The sequence below is a fragment of the Balaenoptera physalus genome (assembly GCF_965194825.1).
Source record: "Balaenoptera physalus genome assembly, chromosome: 3".
Classification (NCBI taxonomy): Eukaryota; Metazoa; Chordata; class Mammalia; order Artiodactyla; family Balaenopteridae; genus Balaenoptera; species Balaenoptera physalus.
The window spans coordinates 93,782,537-93,809,755 of NC_138890.1; the positions used below are offsets into that span (position 1 = coordinate 93,782,537).

General features: G+C 38.1%; 1 protein-coding gene across 1 annotated transcript in view; it reads left to right on the forward strand.

The window, feature by feature from the left end:
- Positions 1–27,219, forward strand: part of LOC309657711 (uncharacterized protein) — a 104,591-nt gene that overhangs the window by 44,226 nt on the left and 33,146 nt on the right. Inside the window, exon 6 of the mRNA XM_082455533.1 lies at positions 7,556–7,734. Within this exon, the coding sequence (XP_082311659.1) occupies positions 7,556–7,734 (179 nt within the window). The remainder of the gene's footprint in view (positions 1–7,555; positions 7,735–27,219) is intronic.

The following is a 27,219-nucleotide window of genomic DNA, read 5'->3' on the forward strand; positions in this document are numbered from 1 at the left end:
CAAGAAGCTTAATGTTCTTTATAGCACTGAAGCATTCAGCCTCAGTTAATGGAAGATAAAACTTGAATGGAGGGTTTTCGGATTTCTAAAAGCTGATGAACTAACACTGATACTGGGAGAAGAGCTAAATTCAGCAGCCAGCTTGTGCTGTCCCTGGCAGTTATCTGTAGGATGGTTTTATATGCTGCTATTATCTGAGTTCCACCACTCCTTGTTTGCCAGCGTGGACTTCCTATCCCAAGACCCTGACCCTCAGGGAACCTCCCCGTGTCTTTGTCAGTCCTTCTCAAACCCAACAGTAGAGACGCCTCAGAAGCAGGAAGGTGAATTATAGATCTGAGATGTTAAAGTAAGGACAGTAAGAGACTTTTAGGGAAACAAGGCCATTTGGTACCTGTGTATGTTTGGAGGGGTGGGAACTACAGCCAATAGCTAAAGAGAGCTGAACATCTCATATAGGGAATGGCTGAGGGACTGTTTCTTAGTGTTTTTCTCCCCATTATAGCCCTGGTGGCCAATTCCCCACCACACTCCACTGAAAGCCGGACAGATGGCACCACCTGTTATGGACAGTCAGTGAGAAACATCAGAGTAGCCCTTGAAACACAGCTGGATTAGGGAGCTGATCATTCCTTCCTCAGGCTTAATCTTCTGCACATTTCTAAGGCTACCAGCTTTTAACTGAGAAATAATAAAAATTTAAAAGATGCAAATAAAATGGAGAGTAAAAAGAGGAAATAATAAAAAAGGAAAAACAAAGTTTTAAAAATAATAAAATACTATTTGAACACTGCATAACAATAAATTTGAAAATTAGATAAATAAGAACATTTTCCACAAGCGTTTAAGGAGCCAAAATTAGTGCAAGAATAGTTAGAAAATTTGTATAGACTATAATAAAATATTTATAGAATAAACAAAGAGACCACCTTGCCTCTCCTGCATTTCCATTCCCCCACCCCATTCCTCACTCAAAAGCCCAGGATACCAGTCACTTTTATAGATGAAACTTATCCAACTTTCATAGAACAAATAATCCCTATTCCATAGAGTTTTTTCAGAAAATAACAAAGAGTGAATACTTCTCAGCTCATTTTATAAATCTACTATAACTTTGATTTCAGAACCAGGTTAGTGTAGTATGAAAAACTAAATCATATGTTAATTTTACTTATGAGTGTATAGATGCACAGATCCTAAGAAAAAATAGTAAATACCTGAAGCAAACGGTTTATTAAAATTACACATAATACATCATAATCAAGTAGGGTTTATTCCTAAATAAAGACAGCTTATAAGAAAATATTGTAACACAATTCATCACATTAATGAATTGAAGAAAAAGATCACATGACTATATAAAGAAGAAAAAATCATGTATCAAGTTATATATATATATATATATATATATATACATATATGTATAATATATATACATATAATTCTCTAAATAGTAGGAATAGAAGTTTCTTTTCATAACTTGATAAAGTCTATCTACCAAAATTCTAACCATGAAAAGAGAAAAATAAATAAAAGTGTATACACAACAACAATAAAACATTTAATAGAGAAACTTTTGGACACATTCTTTTGAGATTGAGAAGAATAATGCCAATTTTAACAACCTCTGTTTATATAACATCAAAGGTCCTGACTTGTCCAATACACAAGAAAGACAAATAAAGGTATATGGTCTGGAAGAAAAGAGATAAAACCATTATTATTTGTAGATTATATGATTATTACAAAATCAATAGACTGATGCTTAGAAGTAGTTAGAGAAAGATTGACCAAACTAAGATCTCCTTATAAAAATCAGGAGTGTTCTCCTTCACCTGGAATAACCAAAAAGAGAATAAAAGGAGACTAATATATGATTAACAATAGCAACAAAACTACAAGGTAGAAAAGAATTAATCTAACAAAGAATGCACAAGGACTTCATGAAAAAATGTTTACAACTTGACCAAAGTACATAAAAGGAGACCTAAATATAACTGGAGATACATAGAATCTTTATGGGTAGAAAAGCTTTGTAAAGATCTTAATTCTCCCAAAATTAATCTAAAAATTCAATAAATTTTCAATAAAATTGTATTTTAAATGTTTGAGTAGCTTGTCAAACTTATGCTCAAATATATGTAGAAGAATAAATGTCTACAAATAGCTACATCATTTATGAATAGGGCAAACAATGGCAGAGGAACTTTTTATATCAGATATTAATATATATTATGAAACCATAATAATAATAAATAAAAAATGTAGTACTGTCACAGAAATAGACCAGTGGAATGGAATGGGTTAGAAAGTTCATAAATGGACTGAAGAAATGATTAAAGCTTGACATACGATAAACACCCCACAAAACAATGGGAAAAGGACAAACATTTTAGTACATTATTTTTATGGAGAATTATAATTTGGATGGATTCATACCTTCATGTATTATGCCTTATTCTTTATACCATATACCAAGGTTGACCTCAGATGTATTAATGACCTCAACTTTTAAGTTAACAGCATAATGTCAATAAAAGAAATTATAGTAGAATAACTTTGTTAGTGATCAGAGAAATGCAAATTAATAAGGTGACATTTTAGATCCACCAGGTTAGGGGAAAAAAGTGGAAATTAGATTATAGCCAGCTTTGGTAAGGATATGAGGAAGTGAGAATCTTCATGCAGTCTTGCTGGGCTCTAGGCATCTCAGAGAGCACAGGCAACATCTAGTGGAGTACCTATAGATCCTTTGTCCTACCAATTGCACTTCTGGGCATTTAAGCCCAAAGAAGCTGCTGAGAAGACATATACAAGGACGTTCATTGCAGTGTTCTGTGTGGTGGGGAGTAGTTAGAGGCAGTCTGGGTGACTATCACTAGAGGAATGGATAAGCAGACCAATAATGGGTGCATACTCTGAACTTCTATGCCTTCTTTGAAACAATATACGAAATGCACATTTAGCTAGCACCATGGATAGATCCTTGAAAACATGGTTTTGAGTTAAGAAAAAGACAGAAATAGAATGAGATGTTAGCAAAATACCATTTATGTAAAATAAAAAGACATGCACAAAAGAGTGTATTCACAGTCCTATATCAAACATGTTTTGTGAGTGCCTATTGTGGGGAGCAGAATGTTTGAGGAGAATCAGGAATGGAAGGAAAAAATAAAGTAAAACAAAAAACAAAAGGGGTCTGTACTCTAAACACAATTGCGTGCAATGACCTGAGTGTTATGATGGGCTCAGTTGTCTATAGTTGAGTTCAAGAGCAACAGACAAATGCCTCCTGAATGGGGACCCACTCATACACAATTTTAGCTCTATCCAAGTTCTAAAATGTATAGGTGGTAGTCGTGAAGGAAGGCAAAACAAAAAACAAACAAACAAACAAAAAGCACAGCATTACTGAGAGGCTTGGGTCTATGAGAAGAATATACATGACTGTGAAACTAAAAAAAGAAGAGGAGAAAGAGGAAGAAATAATAGGAATAATTTGATTTTTATGTAATGCTTTACATGTTCCATTTTGTTAGCAAGCCTATACATTGGTCAAGGTATTTCTGGAGTATATAGAATTTGAAACAAGCTTTTGGAGGTTCTCTTTGGGAGAGGAAGTCACCAACTTGAAGAAAGTAAAAATTGTGAAACAAATGATAGAGCTTTTTGTTAAATTCATATGAAACATAGAATTCTTGAAATATATCTTTACCAGGTACCTATTAAGAGTGTGTTTAAAAATCTGAATGTTCGTTTCCACCTGACTCTTGTGTCTGTTTGCATAAACTTCTTAAAAGTCCATCGGGGGAAAAAAAAAAAAAAAAAAGTCCATCGGATATCTTTTTGACTGCTATATATCTCTGCACAATTTCACTCCCATGCATGTGAAACTTTGGTAAAATCCTATTATATTACTGATTGCTACACTGCTGATTTAGATATAGAAACGTCAAGTAACTTTTCTCAAAACATTAAATCTTAAATCGAACTGTATGCCAGAATCACCTGAGAAACTCTTCAATACAGAATTCATGGTGGGTGGTGGCCTGCACATTTGTAATTTTCATCAAGTCTCCCTGGTGGTTCTTTCACAGCCTGCCCAGAATCAGTACACAGCCCAGCATCTCGGAGGCATGGCCGAAAGGTTACAGGCATAAGATTAAAAATCAATTTTGCTAGCTTCCAGTGCAGGTGTTATCATATCTTCCTAGACCAGCATTAGAAAGGGGATCCACTGTATGTTACAAGGTCAAGTTTTCAATAATTCTATTGAAATAATAATTCCATTCAATAATAATAGAATAACATGTTAGTATGTGTTATATATTATATAATAGAAAATAATATAAAATAAAACATAATCAAATAACAATTCTATTCAAAAATACTAATCACACACACCTAAACAAATTACCTCAATTTTGCTGATGGAAATACCAAAACAGATTTAAGAAAGCGTTCAGTATCACACTGGGAATGACAAGAGCTCCATGTGAATTTTTATTTAATTAGGTCCCTCATACTTTCTGGTGTGAGCTTTTATAGGGCTTGGTTACTTGCAGAGTCAAATAGAAGATTTAATCATTAAGGAAAAGTGCTGAAAAGAAAGAGAGGAAAGGGAAACAATGAAGCTTAATCAACCTGGAAGTCCTTTGGATTCATTAGGGCTCCTTTGTTTCCCTAACATCAGGCTGTACTAAAAACAAGCACAGAAGTGCCTCTGGAGCCTAGGACCTTGCAGCTGAACGCAGTACCAGCCCACTGCGCCAGCCCTCAGGGACAGCACTCATCTTGCACGTTGCTCATCCACGCCTGCGAGGGTGGTGGAGTTTGTCTGACAGCAGAGGTGCGACTCTGACACAGTTTAAGATTGGTGGCATAATAAAAGACAGTGATCCAAGGAGAAAGTGTGAATTAGAAAAAGAAATCATTTTTCTCTCTCCTGTAGCTGTAAATAACCTCACCCACAACTCCTTACTTCCAAAACTACAGGCCAAAGCGCTAGGGAAGAAGAGTTTGCTGGAGAGCTTTTCTTTTTAAGGACGTCGTCACCAAAGAGCTGTATTTGCTAAAGAAATGGATTTTCAAACTCTTTCATCTCATGAAACAAACAGTTCTCTTAACTCTTTCACATCAGGCCATTCATCCTACCGCATCCTTCCTCCCACTCACACCCAAAAAGCAGGAAAGATTTCTGGGGTGTCCAGTAGAGGAAGGCAATGATTATGTGTTTCATTTCTCCAGGGTGGGGAGATATCTAGAGAAAGAAGTAATGGTGGCACTGGGATAGGGCATGGAACTAATGATTTTGTTGTTGCAAAATATTGGGGATGAATATGAAAGCATACAGGGGAGACTAAATCAGAGCCAAGGAAAGAAAGAAGTATGGTGGTTGGTGACAAAGACTGTGCTGGTGAGCAGAGCCTCTCAGCAACTGACAGTTGCCTGGGGACTTGCCACTTAAATTGTGGTCCAACATTACCTGAAAGCTCCTTACAAATAAGAAATCTCAGGCCTCATCCCAGACCTACGGAATGAGGATTTGCATTTAACAAACCCACTGGGTGATTTGCATCTACATTTAGTTTGAGAAGCACTGAGCTAGGATATTGGCATATTTTTAGGCTCCCAGTAAATTAACAGATAAATAATAACAGAACCAGAAGGGTTTAATTGTTTGTACTTAACATTTAGTTCTTTTAAAACACACACACACACATACTACAATGACTATATAAATAATCTAATGTGGAGATAACATCAAAAGTCTAAAGGCTCTGTAAATGTCAGGCCCAGGTCCTCCTGGCCCCGGATAGGACCTGCAAAGAATATAAAACCACCACCCAACAGCTGTTTGGAACTCAGCAACTCCCCATGCATCAGGATCATGTCCTAACTGTGAACATGAAGAACTTTCCTTTCAATATGAATGCACCAACTTTCCTTTCAATATGAATATAGGACCATCCATATCCCTGTCCCAGAGAGAATTTTTTGGTGTACCAAGTTATGTTTATGGCCGGCTGAAACTCAAGTTTAGCTTGATCAGTATCAGAGAAACCCATATGCAGTCTTTGTAAGCAAGAGAAAAATGACCTCCAGGGGCAGCCCACTGCAGCAGTACATAAATAAGTTGACAGATGTGTCAACTATGCATATTAGTCCAGGAGTGCAGTTCTTTGGGGACTGAAGTCCAAAGACAAAGACATTTGTGGGTTGCCGGTCAATCTGGAGCATTTCTTCTAATTATTCTGGATGTGTTTTTGACAGGAGCTTAAGGGCAGTTCAATAAATTAAAATGTATTTACATGGCAATGAAGAATCATCTCAACACGCAGAGTTATTTAATTACCAAGGTGCTTTGCGTGCTGCTAAAGTTAAGACTGTGTCAGCCTTTCTGGGACAAATCTTTATTTTCAGGGCCATGTGGCTCAGCCAGAAATGAGCCCCTGGGTTGGAACTTGTCACTTATATAAGAGGAGTCTCCTCACTGACCCCCATTTCCATGGACAGCTCTAAACAGATTGGTAATCTCAATGTCAGACATCATGATGAAGTCAGTGTTGCCAAGGCCAAATGTCCCCCTTCAGGAATGTGGCCTCCATCTCAGAGGAATTGTAAATGAAGTCACACCCCATTTGCAGTTTTCAACGCATGTCAGGGTTGCTGTCTGTCTGAGTGACATTCAGAGAATTTTCTTGAGGCATCAAGAGGTAGGTATATGATGAAAGTCTATGTTCATGCTGGCAGCATCAAAGCACAGCTGGTAAAACAGTGACCTCATATTATCAGGGACAGGGACAATTTTTCTCAAGCTCTTCACCATACTGATTCTACAGGAAAGGGGGCACCACTGAAGTCCAGGCACTCCAGAAGGAGAAGACAGGCACTTGGAAGCTCAGGGTCAGATCCTCAGCAATGAGTTGGGTAGGCAAGAAAAAAGGATAAAAAACATTTGTACCTCAAGTCTCCTAAAATTTCTGTCTACTTCGAGTTCAAAGGTTAGTAATTGATTTTGATCAGAGATAATATTGGCAACATATACTAGCAGTGGTTTAGATCCTCCCTTTAGCTAACACAGGTCAAGGAAGCTAATTATCTTGAATAAAAGTGAGATAGAAGAGTCAAACATCACCTATGTTCCTTCTTTGGATGTAAATCAAAATATGTTAAATATTTAGCTTGCTGTTACTATAGACAGAATGAGCAGACCTGAGTCGTCCATAATCAGACCCAACTAGTCCATGTGGTTGAATAGAAAGAGTTCTGTCTTACATCAGGAAACCTGGGTCTCACATTTGATTCAACCCCTTATGAGCTATGGGTCCTCTAAGAAGTCCCTTTACCTCCCCAGTTTTCATTTTCCTCTTCAACATGAGGGGTTGAATTACTAAAGAACTCTCTGATTCATTCCAGTTGTAGAATTCTATTTCACTGATTCCATTTATGGTAACTATACCTCTTTTTCATCCATTCCTTCTGAAAAGCAACAATCCTTCCAGTTGATTGTAAGAGTTTCAGCCACTGAACTATCTCACATTCATCCCTCTAGGTCCAGACATCCTGACTCTGGTGGTGGCATCTGACATCAGCTGCTGTCCCAATACGCCTTGGCCCACCTGCCGCGGCTACCTATATAAGAGGACTCACTCCGGGTTCATGAAGGGTTGGAGGAAACGGTGGTTCGTGCTGAAGCATGATGGCTGCATCCACTATTACAGACATAAGAAGGTAAACTGAGGGGAAGGGAAAGGGTTGGAGTGAGCAAGAACAAGAAACGCTGGGAAGTACAGGAAGTCTATTACCAAAGTATTATCTTGCAAGGTACCATGTATGTGGTAGGATTCTAGAAACAGTGTTCTCTCCAGTGACTTTTAAAGAACTTTTCCTTCTTCAGAAGTTCAGAGAACTGTAATTTATTTTCTCTGCTGCTGCATAAATCAAGGCTGGCATACATTTCTATCTGATTTATTCCTACTTTCAGATCCTCTGTGAAAACTTTCTTATCAAAGCCAATAAAATAAGAACCAAACTATACACCTAGCACCCTAGAGAAATCAAGGTGGGCTAAGGCAAAGCACAGCTAACATCTCACTAGACCGCTGCGCCTGGGCACTGTTCCTTAGGCTACAGGGACTGATGTTAGCAAGGCTTCTGAAGCAGAGCACCTACTGAGCCACCTGAAATACTTTGTTTCATTTCCCAGATTTCCTTAGAGCAGTGATTTCTAACCATAGGTGAGGGTTGAAATCTTCTAGGGAATGTTCTCAAAATATGAGATCCAGTCCTCAACCCAGTTGTTTCTCACTCAGCAAGTCTGGGATGAGGCCTGGGCTTGTGGGTGTGGGGAAAGCACTTCAGGTGATGCTGGCCTGCAGTTCAAACAACCAACCGGCAGGTCAGGTCTTGTCAGCAGAATTGTTTTCTTTGCCCTATGCAATACGATGTTTAATTTTTTTAATCAAAAGCAAGCATCATAAATTTTAGAGGTTTCACACAGAAATTCCAATTTCCAATTTCTCTTGAAAAATTCTCTAGTCACAGCTGGTGGGAACTGTGTAGTGACTCCCTCCTCTAGGGAGGGTGAGAGGTGCCCAGTTCAATAGAGGGCTCACTGCTTCCTATGTCCGCTGCCTGGCTGGCTTCACTCTGAACCACCTGTGTGACCCACTGCTAATAAGCGTGAAAAACAGGAGCTTGGGTTATTTACCTTATCCATGACACAATTTTATTTTTTCTGCCTTTATTTCATATTGCCCTAGTTTCTTAATTTTAAGCTTTTTTTGGTATTTTATATATTTTTTAAATGACCTTAATTCCTTTCTGGAACAAGGAGTATCTATCTGTCTGTCTATCTATCTGTCTATCTGTCTATGTATCTATCTATCTATAAAGAAATCAGTACATTTAAAAAAAATGAGTAGTAGCTTTGCATATTGAATCATTGCGAAGACTCCTCGTTCCTAGACTGTGAATCATTTACTTGTGCCATGGAGCAGGAGGTGTCTGCCTTTCGGGGTAATGCGAGCCGTACAGCTACTTTGCAAAAACTTTGTCTCCCTCCAGTGCAGGCAAACGGGATTCTCTGTAAGCAGGATGAGAAATGATGGTCTAGCCTTGTTTTCTGTATTCTGAGTATTAAAGTGGAACAGACCAGAAGGTTCCAACCTGGGTATGCTTCAGAAGCCCCTGAAGAGTTTTCCAAAGTACACATGCAAACTATCTCCTTCCCCCTTCCCTCCTGAGTGGGGCCCTGGAAACTGTATGTTCTTTTGTAAGCTTTCAAGGCCATTCTGAGAGAACTGATTTGTAGCCTGGATAAGTCCCACAGCGAAGTTTATTCCCATCTATAGTCAGAAGACAAAAATAAAACCATAATGCAAGCTTGCTAATTTTTCTTTCATGGAATAGATGGTTCTTCTTCCTGAGATTGTGTCCCTCCTACCTCTCGGTGATGATAATTTTTGTTTCTTCTTGTGAAACAGTGACAATAGTAGATGCTAGCTTTTCTTTAATGGCTTCTTCAGCAAAACAAATACATAAAGCAACCCTATGTCAAGCATCCCATAGTTTAAGATTCCTGGTTCTTGAGATAAAGAATGATTCCTGGAGCAGTGTCTGGGCTTGCCAGGGGGCAATCATGGGGCCAGTGGTGCCTGCAGATGTTATATTTGGCTTGCACAAAGTTTTCATAAATTTTTTAATGAAATGCATTCAGGTGAAGCATGTACTATCCAGTTTGCCATAATCCCTACTACTCCTCATTTCCTTACACTGAGCCCAGTCATTTAAATTACTCACTAGGCCCTGCAGGAATTTGAGTGTATGAGTGAGTCCTGAGGTAGAATTTATGTGAAAAATTAAAAGTGTGGTGGTAGACAGGTTAGAATTAAAATAGATTTTTTTAAAAACTGCTTCTGGGGGCTTCCCTGGTGGCACAGTGGTTAAGAATCCGCCTGCCAGTGCAGGGGACATAAGTTCAAGCCCTGGTCCGGGAAGATCCCACATGCCGCGGAGCAACTAAGCCCGTGCGCCACAACTACTGAGCCTGCACTCTAGAGCCTGAGAGCCGCAACTACTGAGCCTGTGTGCCACAACTACTGAAGCCCGTGTGCCTAGAGCCCATGTTCCGAAACACGAGAAGCCACCGCAAGGAGAAGCACGTGCACCGCAACAAAGACCCAACACAGCCGAAGATTAAATAAATAAATAAATTTATTTAAAAAAAAACAAAACTGCTTCTAGCCCTGTTTGGAAAAGACGTGTACATCTTATAGTAAGTTTGGACACAGCTAAGAAAAAAACATCTTGATTAACTGCCGCTGTGAGCATCCCCACCACAATAGGTCTAACATGGAGATGGCAGAATATAAAAATACAGCTTTATTTTGTTTATAAAGAGCCAAAATCAGATCCCTTGTAATGCTACAAATTCCAGAATACATTATGTCTAATCTTTAGAGTAGATAGCAATGACTGAGAAGAGTTAAGGGGGGCATAATAAGAACACAACAGATTAAATTAGCAGAAAATGAACTCAGCTATACAGTATTCATTCATGCAACAAATATTTATTGAGTGCTTTTTAAGAGCCAGGCATTATGCTAAGCACTGGGAATACCAAAAAAAAAAAAACCAAAACCAAAAACAAAACAAAACAAAACAAACAAACAAAAAAACAGACATGGTGCCTGCCCTGGTTGTACTTATAGTTCCATAGAAGAGACTGATATTGAGAAATAGACTTACAAATAAATATGCAATTGTGATTGGTACAATAAGAAAAATTATGGGATGGGAGAAGAGAATTGTAGCAGTCTGAATCCAAATAAGAGATACAATCACACAGTGATTTAAACAAGTTTAATATAAATAATTATTAAACTATGATAAAAGAATTACTATAGGCTATAAGAAAAATCTATATGCTACCAAGGGAAAGTACCCAAGGAAGAACACACTTAGAAAGGGTACCCCTCTCCAAGGCTGGGGATTCACATCTCCTTGGGAAATGTATTTGAATCCACTGGATATCAGAGCAGCTCACTAGTTCGCTGAGACAGAGGTAGTTATTCTGCAGTCAAAGGGCAAACAGGAAGCAACCCTTTGGAGCACAGATGGGGCAGGTAAACTGAAGCTGGTAGCTGGTGCATGGGAGCATAAGAGGAGTTGGGGATGCCACTGTGGCAGGAAGCCTGGAGCATGGGATATCCCTGTTGGGAAGGATGTCTGGAGTGTGGTAGTGCAGGGAGGACTGCAGGAGACAAACCTATAGGAGAGGGGAAGTGAGCAGAGGGAATCAGGGCACCAGGGTAGGCAGGAGATGTCCATATGGAGAGGGTCACAGGAAGGTTATCACTAGGTCACACTAGGGCTGCAAGGTTTCCAGGGACAGTGTGTTCTGGGTGAATAGCTAAGATAGAGCGCCCCCAGATGTCCACACACTCACACTGCAGACCCACCCTAAGCCGCTGAAAAGAGCGGGAGGGCCCCTTCCTCTTGCAATGTTCCTCTAGCGCCCTCTACTGAGAAAACAATGCGCTTACTGTTAAAAAAAAACAAAAAACAAAAAACTATGGAAAGGAATTCCATCCATTATTGCAGAGCATAGATTGAGGAGTGAATTTGGAGCTGAGAAGCAATAAGTTGTAACTGGCACAAGAGTGAAATGGAGGGTTTAGTATAGATTAGAAGACATGGGAGTATGTAACGAATTCCTTCTTGAGGATGTAATATTTTAGCTTAGGCCTGAGGACTGAAATAAAGCTAGCCGGACAGATGGTTGGGATGAGGGTTCTCTAGGTAGGAAAAACAACACGTATGAAGTCCCTGAGCTGGAAAAAAGCTTCGCAAGTTTGAGGAACTCTGAGAAAGCCCAGTGCGGTTACACCAGCGTGCAAGGAAGAGGGCAGGGAAGGCAGGAGGTCAGGCTAAAGAGGTAGGCAGGAGGCTGTCAACTCAGGGTCCTGAGTCAATGATAAGGATTTTTGGATGTTCTTCTAACTACAATAGAAAGCCACCAAAATTCTCTTGGGCAAGGAAATTTCAAAAGATCATTTTGACTGTTATGTGGAGAATACATTGGAGGGGGATAAGAGTGGAATGGAAATAACAGTTAGAACGCTAGTACCATAGTCTAGGCAAGAGGAGAGCCTAGGTAAGCAGTCTTGATCAGAGTGGAAATAAGGAAGCTAAGTGGACAGATCTCTAGAAATATTTAAAAGCCAAAATCAAAAGGATTTGGTGATGGATTAAATGTGGTAGAGAAAGGGGAAATAAAGGACAGCCAAGGATGACTTTGAAGTTTCTGATCAAAGTAACTGGTTGGATAAGATATCACTTACTGAAAAAGGAGCAGGTTACAAGGGTATAGGGTAAGCTGAGATCAATAGTTCAATTTGAACTAAATTTAGAATATTATACATACTGTATAGTTATAGTATAGCAAATATATATATATATGTAGTATTTAAAGCCATGGAAATTGATGAGATTGCTAAGGGAGAGAATATAAAGTGAGATGAAAAGAGAACTCTCAAACCCTGAGAGTGGACAAAGTAGGAGGAAATAGGAAGGGTGATTGAGAGGGGTGGCCAGAGAGATAGAAACAAAACCCAGGAAAACATGTGTCATGGAGCCAAGATAAAAAAAAAAAAAGTTTCGAGAAGGAAGGTAATAGTGTTTCCTGGCATTGCTGAAAGGTCATACTGTGATGAGTATTAGGAAGCATCTGCTGGGTTTGGCATTATGCAAAGTCCTTGGAAACTTTGGCAAGAAAAGTCTGGGTTATATAGATTGAGTTGAGAAAGAAACAATTTATTACACGAATTGGAAAAGTATAAACAGCATTTGCAGAGCAGTCTTTTGAAAATCTTGCCTATGAAAGAGACTAGAGAAATAGTGTGAGAACTGAAGAGTATTTAGTCCATTTACAGTTAATTTAATTACTGATATAATTGGGTTTACATCTACTATTGTTATTTTTGCTTTCAATTTGTCTTTCTATTCTGTTTCTATTCCTCACCTTTCTTGCCTCCTTTCAATTAAGTTAATAGTTTTATGATCCCATTTAACTTGTAGTTATTAAGTCTTTTACTGTTCTTTTAGTGATTACCAAAAATATTACACCATGCATTTAGATTACTAGAGTCAAACATAAATTAGTACTTATACTATTTTATGGACATCACAGCATCTAATTTAGCCATGCCTTAAATAATATGTTTGTGTTGTCATATATTTAAATTCTATACAGATTGCAAATCCTCTGAGAAATTATTATTTTATACAATCAATATTCGTTTGTATTTACCCATATCTACCTTTTGCATTGGTATTCATCTGTTCCTGCATCTTTAAACAGTTAACCTGCAACATTTTCCATCTTCCAAAAGAATGGTATTTAGTTGGAGGTCTGCTGAGGGTGAATTTTTCAGCTATCTTGGGCAAATATCTTTATTCCCCCCTTAATACTTTAAGAATACTTTTACTGGATATAGAATTCTAGATTGGGTAGTTGTTTTCTTTCAGATCATTGAATATGTCTTTTCACTTTCTTTTGGCTTTCACTGTAACAATAAGACTATTAGATAACTTCTCAGTATAAGTTGTTTCTTTGTGCTTTATTCTGCCTATATTCTTCTGAAATTCTTCTGTCTAGTTTAATAGCAGATAAACTCCAGTAAGTTCTTATTTCAGCAATTATATTTTCAGTTCCAGAGTCCATTTGATTATTTGTTTATATTTTCCTGTTTATGCTGAAATGCTTGAACTTGTCTTTTATTTTTTTGATCATATTAATCATAGTCATGCTAAAGTCCATCCTTTATCAGGATCCTCTATAGGTGCGTTTCTTTCATCTGCCATTTCTGCAATTTTGTCTGTGTTAGAAAGATAAAGGCACTAATCCTAGGTCATCTTAATCTATTCAGTACTAAAATAATTGTAAGACAACCTTCAGTCATTGTGAAGGTTGGTCTTTTTGTCATTCATTCTAATTCCCAAGGTTATTCTTCAAGATTCTAACTCAGAGCATGATTTATAAGGACCTCCTCCTTGATGGGGTCTGAACTCCATGAGTATGTTGAAATCTCTGCTCAACTTCTTAGCCCCTTCAGGTGGAAGTGACCCCAATGTTGGGCTCATCTTCTGCTGGATTTTAGCCCCATTATTCTTCACTGTCTTATAGGCTCTCTGATGTATTCAAAGAGGCATTTATATATACTTCAGCTCTTCTAGTTTTCTCAGTAATAGAGTTGATACTAATGAACTAGTCTGCCATTACCAAAAGGACAATTCCAAGCTGTCAAGCTTCCTTGACAGCTGAAAAGGAAGGATATATGAGGGCAGAGTTGTTTTTGTTATTATTTTTAAGGTGTAATAAGATACCAGTTTAAGTGTGAATGCTGCTGAGAGTAGAGTCAAGCAAGGAGAAAAAAGCTGAAGATACAGAAAAAGAGGAATTACTGGTGGATACATTTACCTTACAATCCACCTATCCTAAAATTGGGTATATCTAGCTCATAGGCACCAGCAGAGAAACTGAACTTTATGAAGGATAAGACTGAATGTTCAACCAGGTTTTTCAGAAAAAGGAAGCATTCTCTGTACATTGCAGCAGAACAAGCCAGTTTTTGTTCTGTTCTGGGAATCTATGTATGCAAGAACCCAAACGTGGGTGTACGTGGGGGAAAAAGGACTGGGAGACACTTCACAGACTGGGCTTTACAGATCTCAAAGAAGAAAGCAGTGTTATGCTTTAAATACTTGTCTCTATTTCAGGAATTGTGATTGTCACAGCGTATTTACTTTGCTATGTTGGAGGAGGAGTGCAAGGGACTGAGTAGCACATAATAGTGTGAAAGACTTCATTATGAACAAAGAGTAAAATTTGGGGCATGAAATAAGATTAAATAGTTTTGTCATGTGTCTTGAATTTCTTTTGTAAATGAGACCTGTTAATCTTTGATTTCCTTTTACGAAAGGAAAGTGAATGATATTCCCTTCCAAAACTGCCACGATGTTAACAATGCACTTTTAAAGGCAGTTAAGCTCTAAAACTAGAGGCGGGGTGACGTAGAATAGAGTACGGGCCTTGAAGGTCAGTCTAGCTCTACAGCCCACAATCTCGGAATAATTTTATACTATGACTTTTCGTAAAGTAAGAGTTATCGGAAAAGGGATTTGCCCTAGAATTGACCTAAGAAGCAGAGGAAAACCAGGCCCACAGAACGGGCTTGAACAGACAGTAGAAGGAAACAATACAGTTGATTCCTGATGGCACCTTATGGTCCTGCTTATTACCAAAATGGTTCTTTGCCTGCAGCTATCCAGGAGACCTTATGGAAGAGACGGAATGGTGGAGCTCTGAGGAGAGATCTGTCAAGAGATTCAGCTATGTTATAAAATCATTTGCATATGGAGTTGGCACTACATGTCATGAGGTTGCATAGGAAGAATGTAGATGACAAGAGAAGAGAGCTGAGGTCAAAGACATTGGGACGAGGACAGAGCCAGTCAGAAGTCTGGCATGGGCAGGAGGATCCAGCATTAGAGGCTGAATAGGAACAGCCAACGAGGCAAAAAGAAAACCAAAAGGAGTTTTATGTTTCCAGAGCCCAGACATGAATGCGTTTCAAAAGGGTAGGAGCAGTCAGTGGAGTTAAATGCTGCTGTGAAGTAACTGCCTGCCAGATACAAGCCTCTTAAGTGGGAGAGTGGACCTCCTTTGCTATGACTGGCCTTCTCTGGCCTTGCCTTGCCTCTATCTTTGAATTCACTTTTTCCCAATCTAAAGGCCTATTTGTTTATTATATCCTGAGGGAGGGGAGAGAAAACCCTCTTGAAGACACATTTATTGTGACTAACTTTCTATCTCTCATCTCCTTTTCTAAGGCAAATTCTTGGGAAGAGTTGTCTAACCCTACCTTCCTTCATTTTCTTTCCTAACCCACTGCAATCAGGTGTCTGTTTCTGCTATACATGTGGACATTGAAATTATGATCATATCTAGATTATCCAGGAAGAGAGTATAGGATGAGAAAAGCAGTGGGCCACCAACATTTAATGGGACATGATAATGTCTACCTGATAAAGCTCTTATGTGGATTAAATTAAGTATCATATATAAATCAATAATTACAGGGCCTGGCACATAGTTTCAACTACTACATTCCATCCCCTCGACCCATTTTACCTTAATCTAAGTAATTTGTCTGTGGTCATGTAGCTCATATGTGAGTACAGATTCAAACTCGTGTCTTCTTGGCTAAAAAGCATATTTCTATCTTTCCACTACTCCAAACTTCCTTCCCAGGGCTTCAGTCCCCAGTTTTGTGCCTAACTGCAAACTACCTGCCCCCTGGAAACCACAGTCCCTGATGCATTTCCCAGGTTCACACCTCAAACCTCATCCAGCTAATCTAAAAGAGAGGTGAACATAAGAACTATTAAGTAAGATTCGTGAGCGTCGTTTGCTGATTTCACAGGAATGGAACAAATAAATACCTCATCAATGGAAGAATGCTTGTGGCATTCAGAAAGCAGGGAATGAGTCCATATATGTGGTCAATATAACAGAGGATTTCCAAGTTTCCAATAAAGTCTTGAGTAAGTTCAGCTCCAAATTACAGTACCTCATTGGAACCTTACTTTGTAATTTAAGTGATTCCCAGTAGGTGGCGTAGCTTACTCACAAATGGTTTCTCAGAGCCCACCTGGGAGAGCAATTTGAATCATAAAATTCTTGTTAATGCAGGAAGAGACAAATAATTTAGACCAACTTCCTCCTTTTCCAAAATATGAAAATGAGGATTAAAGATTATATAATTTATAAGAGAAGACCCAGCATTTAAACCAGGTCGTTGATATTCACCTGGAATCCTCCTATTTATACTAGTTACCAGTCTCAAACTTTGGGTAACGTCCCCTAGGAAGGCCATGCAATGGCAGTAAGCAGCTAGCTCTGGGTTAGGAAAGTATAAGGCTACATAGAGAAAGTTGTCTGCCATGATATGACCACAGTCTTAGGATGATATCCTGTTGGGCCCATTTATCCAGTATTAAGAAATCTCAATACAAAAGGACATTTAAAATGGGAAGAAATCCACCCCTTCCCTTTCACCTTCCTGATCTTCTCCTACCACTTTCTGCTCTTTCTCCTACAGCAAAATCCCACTTGCCAGGTATATGTTCAGATTATAAATTAGAAGAAAGCCAGCTTCCCAAAGCGGCTTCCTTCCCAGGCTGCCCCAGTATCTGGAATTCCCAGGGACAAAGACAAGGCCATCATGCCATGTCCACTTCTAAAAGATATTCCTGGGGGAAGTTCATATCCATTCTGTTATTGGCAAAACAGTTATTGAAAACTTACTATATGTCAGAGACAGAGCTGTAAAAATAATAGACCAGGCCAACAGCTCTCATGGAGTTTCGCTTTACTGTGGGAAGAGACAGAAAATAAACAAGATAATTTCAGATACTAATAAGTACCTGGATTTGAGAGTGGCTGGGAGGAGGGGTAGGGTTGGGAGGCTATTTTTAAGTAATCGTCAAGGAAGCTTGTCTGGGAAGATGACATTTAAGATAAAACAAAGATCTGGAGGAATGATTTCAGTAGAGGAAACAGCTAGTACAAAGGACCTGAGGAGGGAGCACCAAGCTGTTTTCAATCATTATAATCTCAATAAGCATTAGGTAGTTTATCCCGTTGGTTCTTAAGTGCTTGCTACCTGGTATAAAGAAAAACACTGAAGGCACTGAGGTTTAATTGAGGGAAAGGAGAGGGATCATCCTGGAACATGTCAGGCGTGCCTCCTTTCCCTAGTGTGGAGGTCGTGGGGACAGTTGAGTCCAGCAGTGTGGCCCTGGTCTGGGGGGAAGTGCCAGGACAGGAGGCGGGCATCACAAGGAGCAGAAGGGACTCACTAAAGGGATAAACGGAGGGCACCAAATCCGAACTGCAAGTACTTAGAAGAGATTTTAAAATAGCCTGCTTATCTCCACCTCAGGGTTTCCCGAAATGTGGTCTGGGAACCACAAATTAGAATCACCCACGCACTTATCAGATACCCCTGGGCATCATATCTGGTCTTCCAAATCTGAATTTATGGGATAGGGCTCAGGAATATGGCTTATAATAAGTACACACACACACACACACACACACACACACACACACACACACACACACACACACACACACACACACACACACACACACAGTAAATGTTATATACACTAAAGTTGAGAACTGATCCTCTAGAGAATTTGCATTTTCCCAGTGCTTCAGCACTTCAAATAGTATGGCCTTCAACTTTCTCCTAGCACAGGCTCAGTTCTTCAAAGTAGGAAGAGGCTAAAACACCTCTGAGAGAAAAAGGGAAGATTAATGCATGACCCAAAACCCTGTGAAACATTAGGGAGTTTCAAAGAGATCTTGAATAGTCCCCTTTATTAACAAGACATAGGTCTTTGATAATTTGTGTTTTTTAAATCTATAATATATAAAGGAGCACTTTTCTTTATGGATTTGAGTAAACAAAAGCTTTCTTCAAGGGTTTAGTATTAGTTTTCCTGTGGATGGTATAATTTTGTGGGTAATAATGTGCTCTCTCTAAATCTCAGGAGCATTGAACTCTCACCTCATCCTGTTCTCAGGGACACAGTGGGAAGAAAGTTCCTTTAGTGAAACTGTGGGCTGGAAGGATGTGATTTCAACTCCTGCAGCACACAACAATGAGGACACAGCAAGTGCATTTGGAATGGTGAAGAAATGGATATGTTCCTCATGTCCACTGGTATCTTTGTATTCGATTTACAAAACTATGGCCAAAAAAGCAAGAGTAAATTTGGACTTCTTACCCACCCACCTCCCATCTGCCATTAGGTATTGAGGTTTTTTGTTTGTTTGTTCATTTGTTTGTTTTTACTAATCCTTCCACCGACCTAACCCCAATAAACCGCAAAAAGCAGGATTATCTGGTTGCCTGATTCAGCCCAATACATTTAATGCTTGATTTCTTTTTTATTTTTCATCATCAAAAATTTGAAGAGAAAGCACATGACTTCTCTCTTCCACAGATTTTTCTAGCAGGCCATAATGCCTAACAGTAGCAGCAGCAGCAGTAGTTGTAGCAGCGGGGCCTTTGGGAAGATCTTTCAGAAGCCCAACAACCCTTGCTTAAAGACAGTTCAACCACTATTCACACTCTTCAAATGTTTTAACCAAAATGTCAGAGGCTTCATCAGGGTGGAAATTATTTGATGGCTCCATAATACATTATTTTCCCTTGACATACACTTATCTCCTTATTCCAGTAAAATGTGCTAAATTGGCAAAAGGAGAATCAGTCAAAGTTGGTGTTTTTGTTCTTCACAAGGAATTTTGGGGGTATAAGAATAGACAAGACAAATTATTCATGAAGTACATATGCCATTTGCATTTCTCCCTTTGGCATACATTCGTCAGCGTCATTTACATGGAAGGCATTTGCTTACAGATCTGCCCTTTCACCTCAGAACTAAGGTAATGTTTCCATTTAAACTGAGTCATCCTTGTCCTAAATATTGCACAGTGGCACAGACCTGCCATCTCCTGTCTCCTTGGGCCAAACACGATGACAAAGCAAACTAGACTATGGTCCCCAAATCTCTTTGTCCTCACTGCCATTTTGTGTGGTGGTCAGAAGTATTTGTTACATTGCAAGGAATTGTAACAGTGAATGAGTTGCACAAAATTCTACCCAAGGAATTCTAAAATAAAAAGCTTGCAAATGAATGCCTGCTCTAGCTATGAAAAATGTGTTCTGAAAGCACAGAAGGAACATTTGCAACTTGAAACTTTTCATCAGAAATTGAGAGAACTCAAGGTCAGTTTAATATTAATACTCTCCCAGCTCTTTCATCTAACAGATATCAAGTTGCATTTGAATCTGGTAAAGAGATATGAATTTAGGTCAGTTTAGCCTTCAAAGGACAAATTTCTTGAGAAATATTCTGTATCCATCTATTTAGTTTTGAGTATCATTATGTTATTTTAAGGTGAAAATGACCAAAACTTGCCTTTTTTATAGAATGGGAAATTCATTTCTGGTAAGCTGAAATTGCTTTTGAATAATTTATAGGGAACAGAGAATTCATCAGATCTGATATCAGCAGCCATGAGATTGCCTTGTTCTGTAATGGGTGCTAGGGGAGCTGGAAAGCTGGAGTTGGTTAGCATGAGAATTCCCATCCAGAATCTCATACAGGTTGAAGGCAGGCAACATTTAAGAAATGGAAAGCTGCGGTCAAAACTATGTAAGAAGGAACCTTTAAAAAAATACCCTGTAAAGGATACTCTCTAGACCTCCCACCCCGATGCTGATATTCATTCCACCATAGTTGCCAGTCAATAAGCAGGACCTCATCTCATAGCACCATCCTCTCCTCTTTTTCATTGGTGGGGAGATGATGATAACAGAAACAAGATAAAGTACTAAAGCCAAATAAAATGAAAACAGATTAATCCAAATAACGTGAGATAAAACCTTCAATTGATAACTGATCAATTCCCTATTTCTTACACTCAGATATTAGAATTTTTTCTCCCACTCTTTTAGACCGGCTCCTGAATCACTTTACTTTGAATCCCATCTGAAATTTTAAAATCTATAATCTTGGACTTCCCCAGTGTCCCATGTTTAGTCTCCTGTCCTTTAATTTTAAATGCTCTTATGAATCATCTTTTTGTGTGCAAGGGATATAGCTAATCATTAGTCTAGAAACCAAGTTGAATAAGACAAAGTTCCTACTCTTATAGTGGGTGGTGATTGAACTTAAGCTTTTAGCATGGGTAATAGTTCTGCACATATAATGTGGGAAAGAAAATTCGAGGTGGAAGCAACAGCCTGAGGAAAAGCTGTATAGGAATATGTTGAGATCCAACTAAGGAACCATAGTGGATCAATTTGATTGCATCATGGGGTATATGGACAAGACTAATGGAGACTTAGACTGTAAAGATAGACCAAAGCCAAATACTAACAAACCTTAAATTCACAGTAGAGAGCTGTCCCCTATGCAGGTGGCAATGAAGAACCACTGAGTGATTCTGAACCCCAGAAGCATAACTGAAAGATAAATGAAGCTATTCCTTAGGACTGTGGGGAGGTGCTGGGAGGTTGGGTTGTAAGGTGAGCTAGGAAGCCTTGCTTTAATTAAGGCAAGAGATAGGAGGCTGAATTTGGCTGATGGCACTAAGAATCAGGGAAAGAAAATGGATTTCAAAAATATCTTAGATATTTGACTAGTATTCCAAATTTTTCCTGTTACCCTACACTGTTTTCACCAGTCTTATATCCTCTATCCTACTATACACCTTCCTTTACTGTTCCTTGACCAACCTCCCCAGCCCCTAGCTATGGAAGTTCTTAACATGGAGTTCAAGGACTCCCAAGAATATAATATTAAAAGGTTCTTGGACTTGGATGGGAAAATAGTTACATCTTTATTTTCACTAACCTCTAACTGAAACTTAAAATTTTCCTCAATTATAAAATAGGGAAGAAACCACCATAAAATTGACAGTTCTGTCAATTTTTTTAATGACAGAAGTTATAGATATTTTGTGTCATATTATAGCTATTGTTCATATATTAAAATATAGTTTGTATTCATCACTATTTCAAAATTAAGGTAGCAATTAGTCCCATTACCAGATTCTATTGTTTAACATGTTATTTAAAAAGCAGGTGCTATCATATCACACATTTTTCTTTAATATTTTGATAATGGTATTTCAGTATACTTGGTTTTCTTTGTAATCCTAAGTATTTTGATTTATGCATGTAAAAATGTTATTCTAAAAAAAAGATACACAAGCTTCTCCGGACTGCCAAACATCAAGAAGCTTTGTAGAGATCTGGGTCATCATTTGAGGTCGTGGCCTGACACAATTTTCTGACCATCTCCAAGGTCTAGCTCTATACCCTTGAGAGGAAATATTCCATCTCTCACTCTTTCTAAAGGCAGCCTTGCCTTTGCTCATCACCTACAGACAAGGGAAGGAAAGATGTCCCCTCACTTGTCACCTCATTGCTGGTTTCACCTCTTCCCCCCCATTTTGTTTTCACTTTTTCTTCTATTTTATGAGCCTTCTTTGTACACCTTCAGAATGCCAGTGCTTTTGTAACCAAGTGTAATTTCAATCTCCATTTTGTCCTTTTTTTTCCTGGAGAATTCTTTCTATACTAAATAAAAATGCTGTTCTCTGCTGGATCTAGTCAGTTTGTTGTTGCTGCATACCAGAAGCCAACAACTTTTAAAGGTGAATGCCAAGTCTCCATTGATTCACTTCTTTATAAGAGAGAGCAGGAGGTGAGAGACGAATTTCCTGCTGGGAAATTAATGCTGTGTGTGAGGCACCTCAACAAGCCTGTGGACCATACAGTGATGTGGGGAGAGAGGACAGGAAGGGAACTGTTGACTAACGAATGGAGAGAGGGTATTTTTAAGGGACACGGAGTGCACCAAACATGAATTTCATCCAGGGTTGACCCTGACTGCTCCCACTGAATGACCTTGTGTGTTGAGAGTCTTGGCACATGTGAGTAAGTTGATAACCTCTGTTATGTAACATCTCAAAGGGCACATGCTTAGGCCACACACTAAAAATGAAAGCATGATAAATATTTTCTTTGTTGACATCGTGACTAATCTAGAATAATTTTAACAGATTTTGTTTTCATGAAACTTTCTTTCAATTTACCTCATTTCCTATGACTAAGAGATGGCACTGGTGATAGAAAATACTATGCGTTTTGTAGAACTTTGTGGATATTTTAGTATGATTTTGTTTTGTTGGGTCTTTTTTTCTTTTAACATACACATCAAATGACTAATGAAAAAATAATTAGTTGGAAAATTATACACAGAATTTTCATTTAATATTCTCTCCCAGTATTGGAAGTAAATAATGAGGTTTCAGGGGTTGTTTCTGAAAATCTGTAACTTGACATTTTCAATAAAAATCAAGAAAAGAGGAACAGAAAGTCTGATCAATGAAATTGGAGCCACAGATACAAGGATGTCTAGTATCACAAAACGTAAGCTTAGAATTCAAATGAGTTTTATAATTTGAAGAAGTAGTTGGTGGGTAGGGACAAATATATACTGAGGGAAGAGGAGCCAAATGTATGTTTCTGTGAAACTAAAAATGTCACAGGGTTAGAGCGGGCTATAATCATCCAGAAATCAAAACTAGAATGGAAAATGAAAAAATGCTCACTCCCTGGCCACTGTGAAGTCATTGTTTTAGTAAGGACAGCACAAGGGGTGACAGGAAGACATGAAGAAGGAGGATAACTGTCACAGGAAAGGTCAAAATTCATAGAGTATGAAAAAAAGGAATTTAGAAAAAGTACAAGGTACATGACGTATTACATTTGGAGAAAAGAAAATTGTGAGAATTAGGGTGTTTGGGTGTGTAGACCAGTACTGCTCCATGGTGGTATTCAGAGCCCACAGGAAAAAACAAAAAAAATTTTTTTTTTGGTTGCATCAGGCCGCTTGTGGGATCTCAGTTCCCCAGCCAGGACTGAACCCAGGCCATGGCAGTGAGAGCCCGGAATCCTAACCACTAGGCCACCAGGGAACTCCCTTAAAGGACAATGTATTAAGTTGTTCATAAGTAAATTTTTTTCCAATTTAATGGTCTATCCTTTCTTCTGCAAGTACATACCTCCTAATTTTCTAGTATCAAATTGTCTTTTATTTTTTTTTAATACAAATAATAGATGTTAGATTTTTCTTAAACACTCCTCTTTGGGAAAAATTTTTTTTTAAAAAAGAAGTGAGGGCTTCCCTGGTGGTGCAGTGGCTGGGAGTCTGCCTGCCAATGCAGGGGACACGGGTTCGGGCCCTGGTCTGGGAAGATCCCACATGCCGTGGAGCGGCTGGGCCCGTGAGCCACAACTGCTGAGCCTGCGCGTCTGGAGCCTGTGCTCCGCAACGGGAGAGGCCGCGACGGTGAGAGGCCCACGCACCGCGATGAAGAGTGGCCCCCGCTTGCCGCAGCTGGGGAGGGCCCTCGCACAGAAACGAAGACCCAGTGCAGCCAAAAATACATCAATTAATTAATTAAAAAAAAAAAAGAAGTGAAAAGTATATCCAATCTCTCTAATTTATTTTCATTTTCTACTCTTTGAATAGTTAGTTCAGACTAGTGATCCTGAACTTGTCTATTACATAAATCTTTCAGAAAAATTTTAACACACATCCTTAGTGTATGGGATTATTTTATAAATCACATTCATATGCTGCTCTGATAATATACTGATATCATTAAATTTACACAAAATATAAATTTAAAAGGGTGAGATGAAAAATAAACATTAAAATTTATTTTACTTGTTAAAGATTCAAATGACCCATTATGTTTTCTCTCATCTTAAAATGTTATTGAGACCACCTTATTTTAATATACCTCATTTTTTTAAAATCTTGGTTTAACATTTTATGAGACAGGAATTTGAAGGCCTAGCTCAGAATTCTGTTTATTTTCATTCATAGTTTTAGTGACTGTCATAACTTAAATGTACACTTTACAAAGATAGAAGAGATCTAAATGGAAGAAGTGCCTTATTGGCTGTACTACCTAAATCATGGGGCTCATTTTTCAATCCCACCCACCAATTATGCAAAAATTTTTCCTTTAAATTTGGCCAGTAAATTTCCATCTTCCCTGATATCAGTGACTCATCCATGCAAACTAACTGGGTAGTGTTGCTGTTTACTATTTTTAACAAATGGACTCAGAAGATCTTACTTGGAAGATTTTAAAATTCCAAGTTCCTTAAATGTGGAGATATGAGTTTTTACAGGTGAAACACACTGTTTATGGCAACTAAATCATTAATGAGAGAAACATTCCTGAAATGCTTTTTTCATAACATGAGTTTCTTTCCAAAGCATTTCCTTTCTCATCCATTATTAAAAAGTGACCTTTACCTTGAAGGAGCAAATCAAGTTTGCTTATTTTTTCAAATATCTGCTAGATCACACACTACTGGTAGCTACTTGTCATCACAAAAAAAGGTCAGCAAACCTGGCAAGTGAGGAGTTTTGGGGTTTTTTCTTTTAATAAAGAAAACAATGTACAATTAATCTTAAATTTGACATGTTAACTTTCTGTAACACAACCAGCAAACCTCTGTGTTGTGCAAAAGGTTTTCAAGTTCACTGCTCCACATCATTAGAAAGTATTGTAAGAATTTTTAAAATAGAAGGTAATATAATTTCTGAATCCCCTTCCTCACATACTAACTTAACACTGCAGCATGCTGGAAGTGAACACACAGCTGCGGTGTGCAGCCAGTTCCTCTGAGTGTGGAACTCACACTCTTGCCCTGGGGAGGTAGAGCCTTGGGTAGAGGTTCCTAACCTGTAACCACCTGAAATACAGTCTATGTGATGATGCCAGGGACAAGCTATGTATTCAACATTCATAAAGCTTAATTTATTATATTTTTAGCTAAAAGTCTACAAATAGAAGTTCTAGTATTTTCTTCTTGCATCTCCGTCTCTGAGCTGTACATACCATGGATACTAAAGTCTTAATTGATTTGAATAATGTGTTTTTTATTTTTCTAATTGACTGTGAAAGGCCAATAGTTTAAATGGCAAAGTTTATTACTTAACATTTCGATTGTCTTTATGAACATAGTGGGCTATTATATAGAGCGTGGTGTCCACAAATTCTTTACATTTTCCAAGAACAATTAAAAGTAAAAGAACATAAACCCTAGAAAATAACTAAGGATAAATTAAAATAAAAAATTTATCTTCAAGGAACATTGTTAAAATAAAAACAAATTCTGAAAACAAAAAAAACTTTTCTCTACAGACCTTTTCTAAAATATTAAACTATCTGAGATGAAAGGCAATCTATATTACAACATGGTATTGGAGCCAGACTTCCTGCTGATCTATGAACACACAGCCCTTGGACTTTCATGTCTGAGTTTTCACAAGAAGAACCTAGGCACAGCCTTTCCTGGTTCACTAAGAATGTCATTCTCCCTACAGTTAAAAGATGCATTTGATTTCTATTAATACCACAGTGATCATGTTATCTTGTGATCATTACTCAAAAAGCTCAACCAATTGAAATTAAATACAAACAAAAATGTAATTGAAGACTACTGAGACTTATAAATAGTCTGAAATGAGCATCCAAGAAATAAAATACTGAAAACACTAGTTTTTGACATTTTGTTTTAGTTGATTTTTCACAAAATTGATATATAAAATTAGAAGACTATAACAAAGGGCTATAAAAGCAAAAGCAAATGAAATTATTACAATTGGGCCATATGAAACTACCAAGAACTAACAAGTTGCCAGAAATTTTAAACAATATTTATATATTTGCAAGGATACATATTCTTATAGTTTGTGCTTACTGAGTAAACAACTAATACCACCTATTATATTCATTGTTATAAGGACAAATTTCAAAAATACTGTCAATTCTTATTAGTCTCAGTAGTTATGTTCTATGAATTCACTGCAAACATTGAATTAGTGAATACTGAACCGTTGCTCCTAGGGAAACACAGGGTTAGGTTCCTGCAGGCCTCTGGTCACAACATTTTCATCACTCATTCAATACATAACCTTGTTTTATGTGGGTTTCTGTTTAAATATATCTCATTTAACATATATATAGGTGATTCATTAACATTGAATTCACGGCCTACAGCCCTACAACTTATGCTTGAAAGAAACTTAACTGACACAGATACAGGCATGCCTCACAGATACTGAGGATTCAGTTCCAAACTACTGCAATAAAGTGAATATCCCAATAAAGAGAGTCACATGAATTTTTTGGTTTCCCAGGGCCTATAAAAGTTATGTTTACACTATCCTGTAGTCTATTAGGTGCACAATAGCATTATGTCTAAAAATATGTACATACTTTAATTTAAAAATACTTTACTGCTAAAAATTGCTAAACATCATCTGAGCCTTTAGTGAGTCATAATCTGTTTGCTGGTGAAGGGTTTTGCCTATACGTTGACGGCTGCTGACTGATCAGGGTGGTGGTTGCTGAGGTTGAGTGGCTGTGGCAGTTTCCTAAAATAAGACAACAATGAAATTTGCTGCATCAATTGACTGTTTCTTTAATGAACGATTTCTCTGTAGCATGCAGTGCTGTTTGATAGCATTCTACCC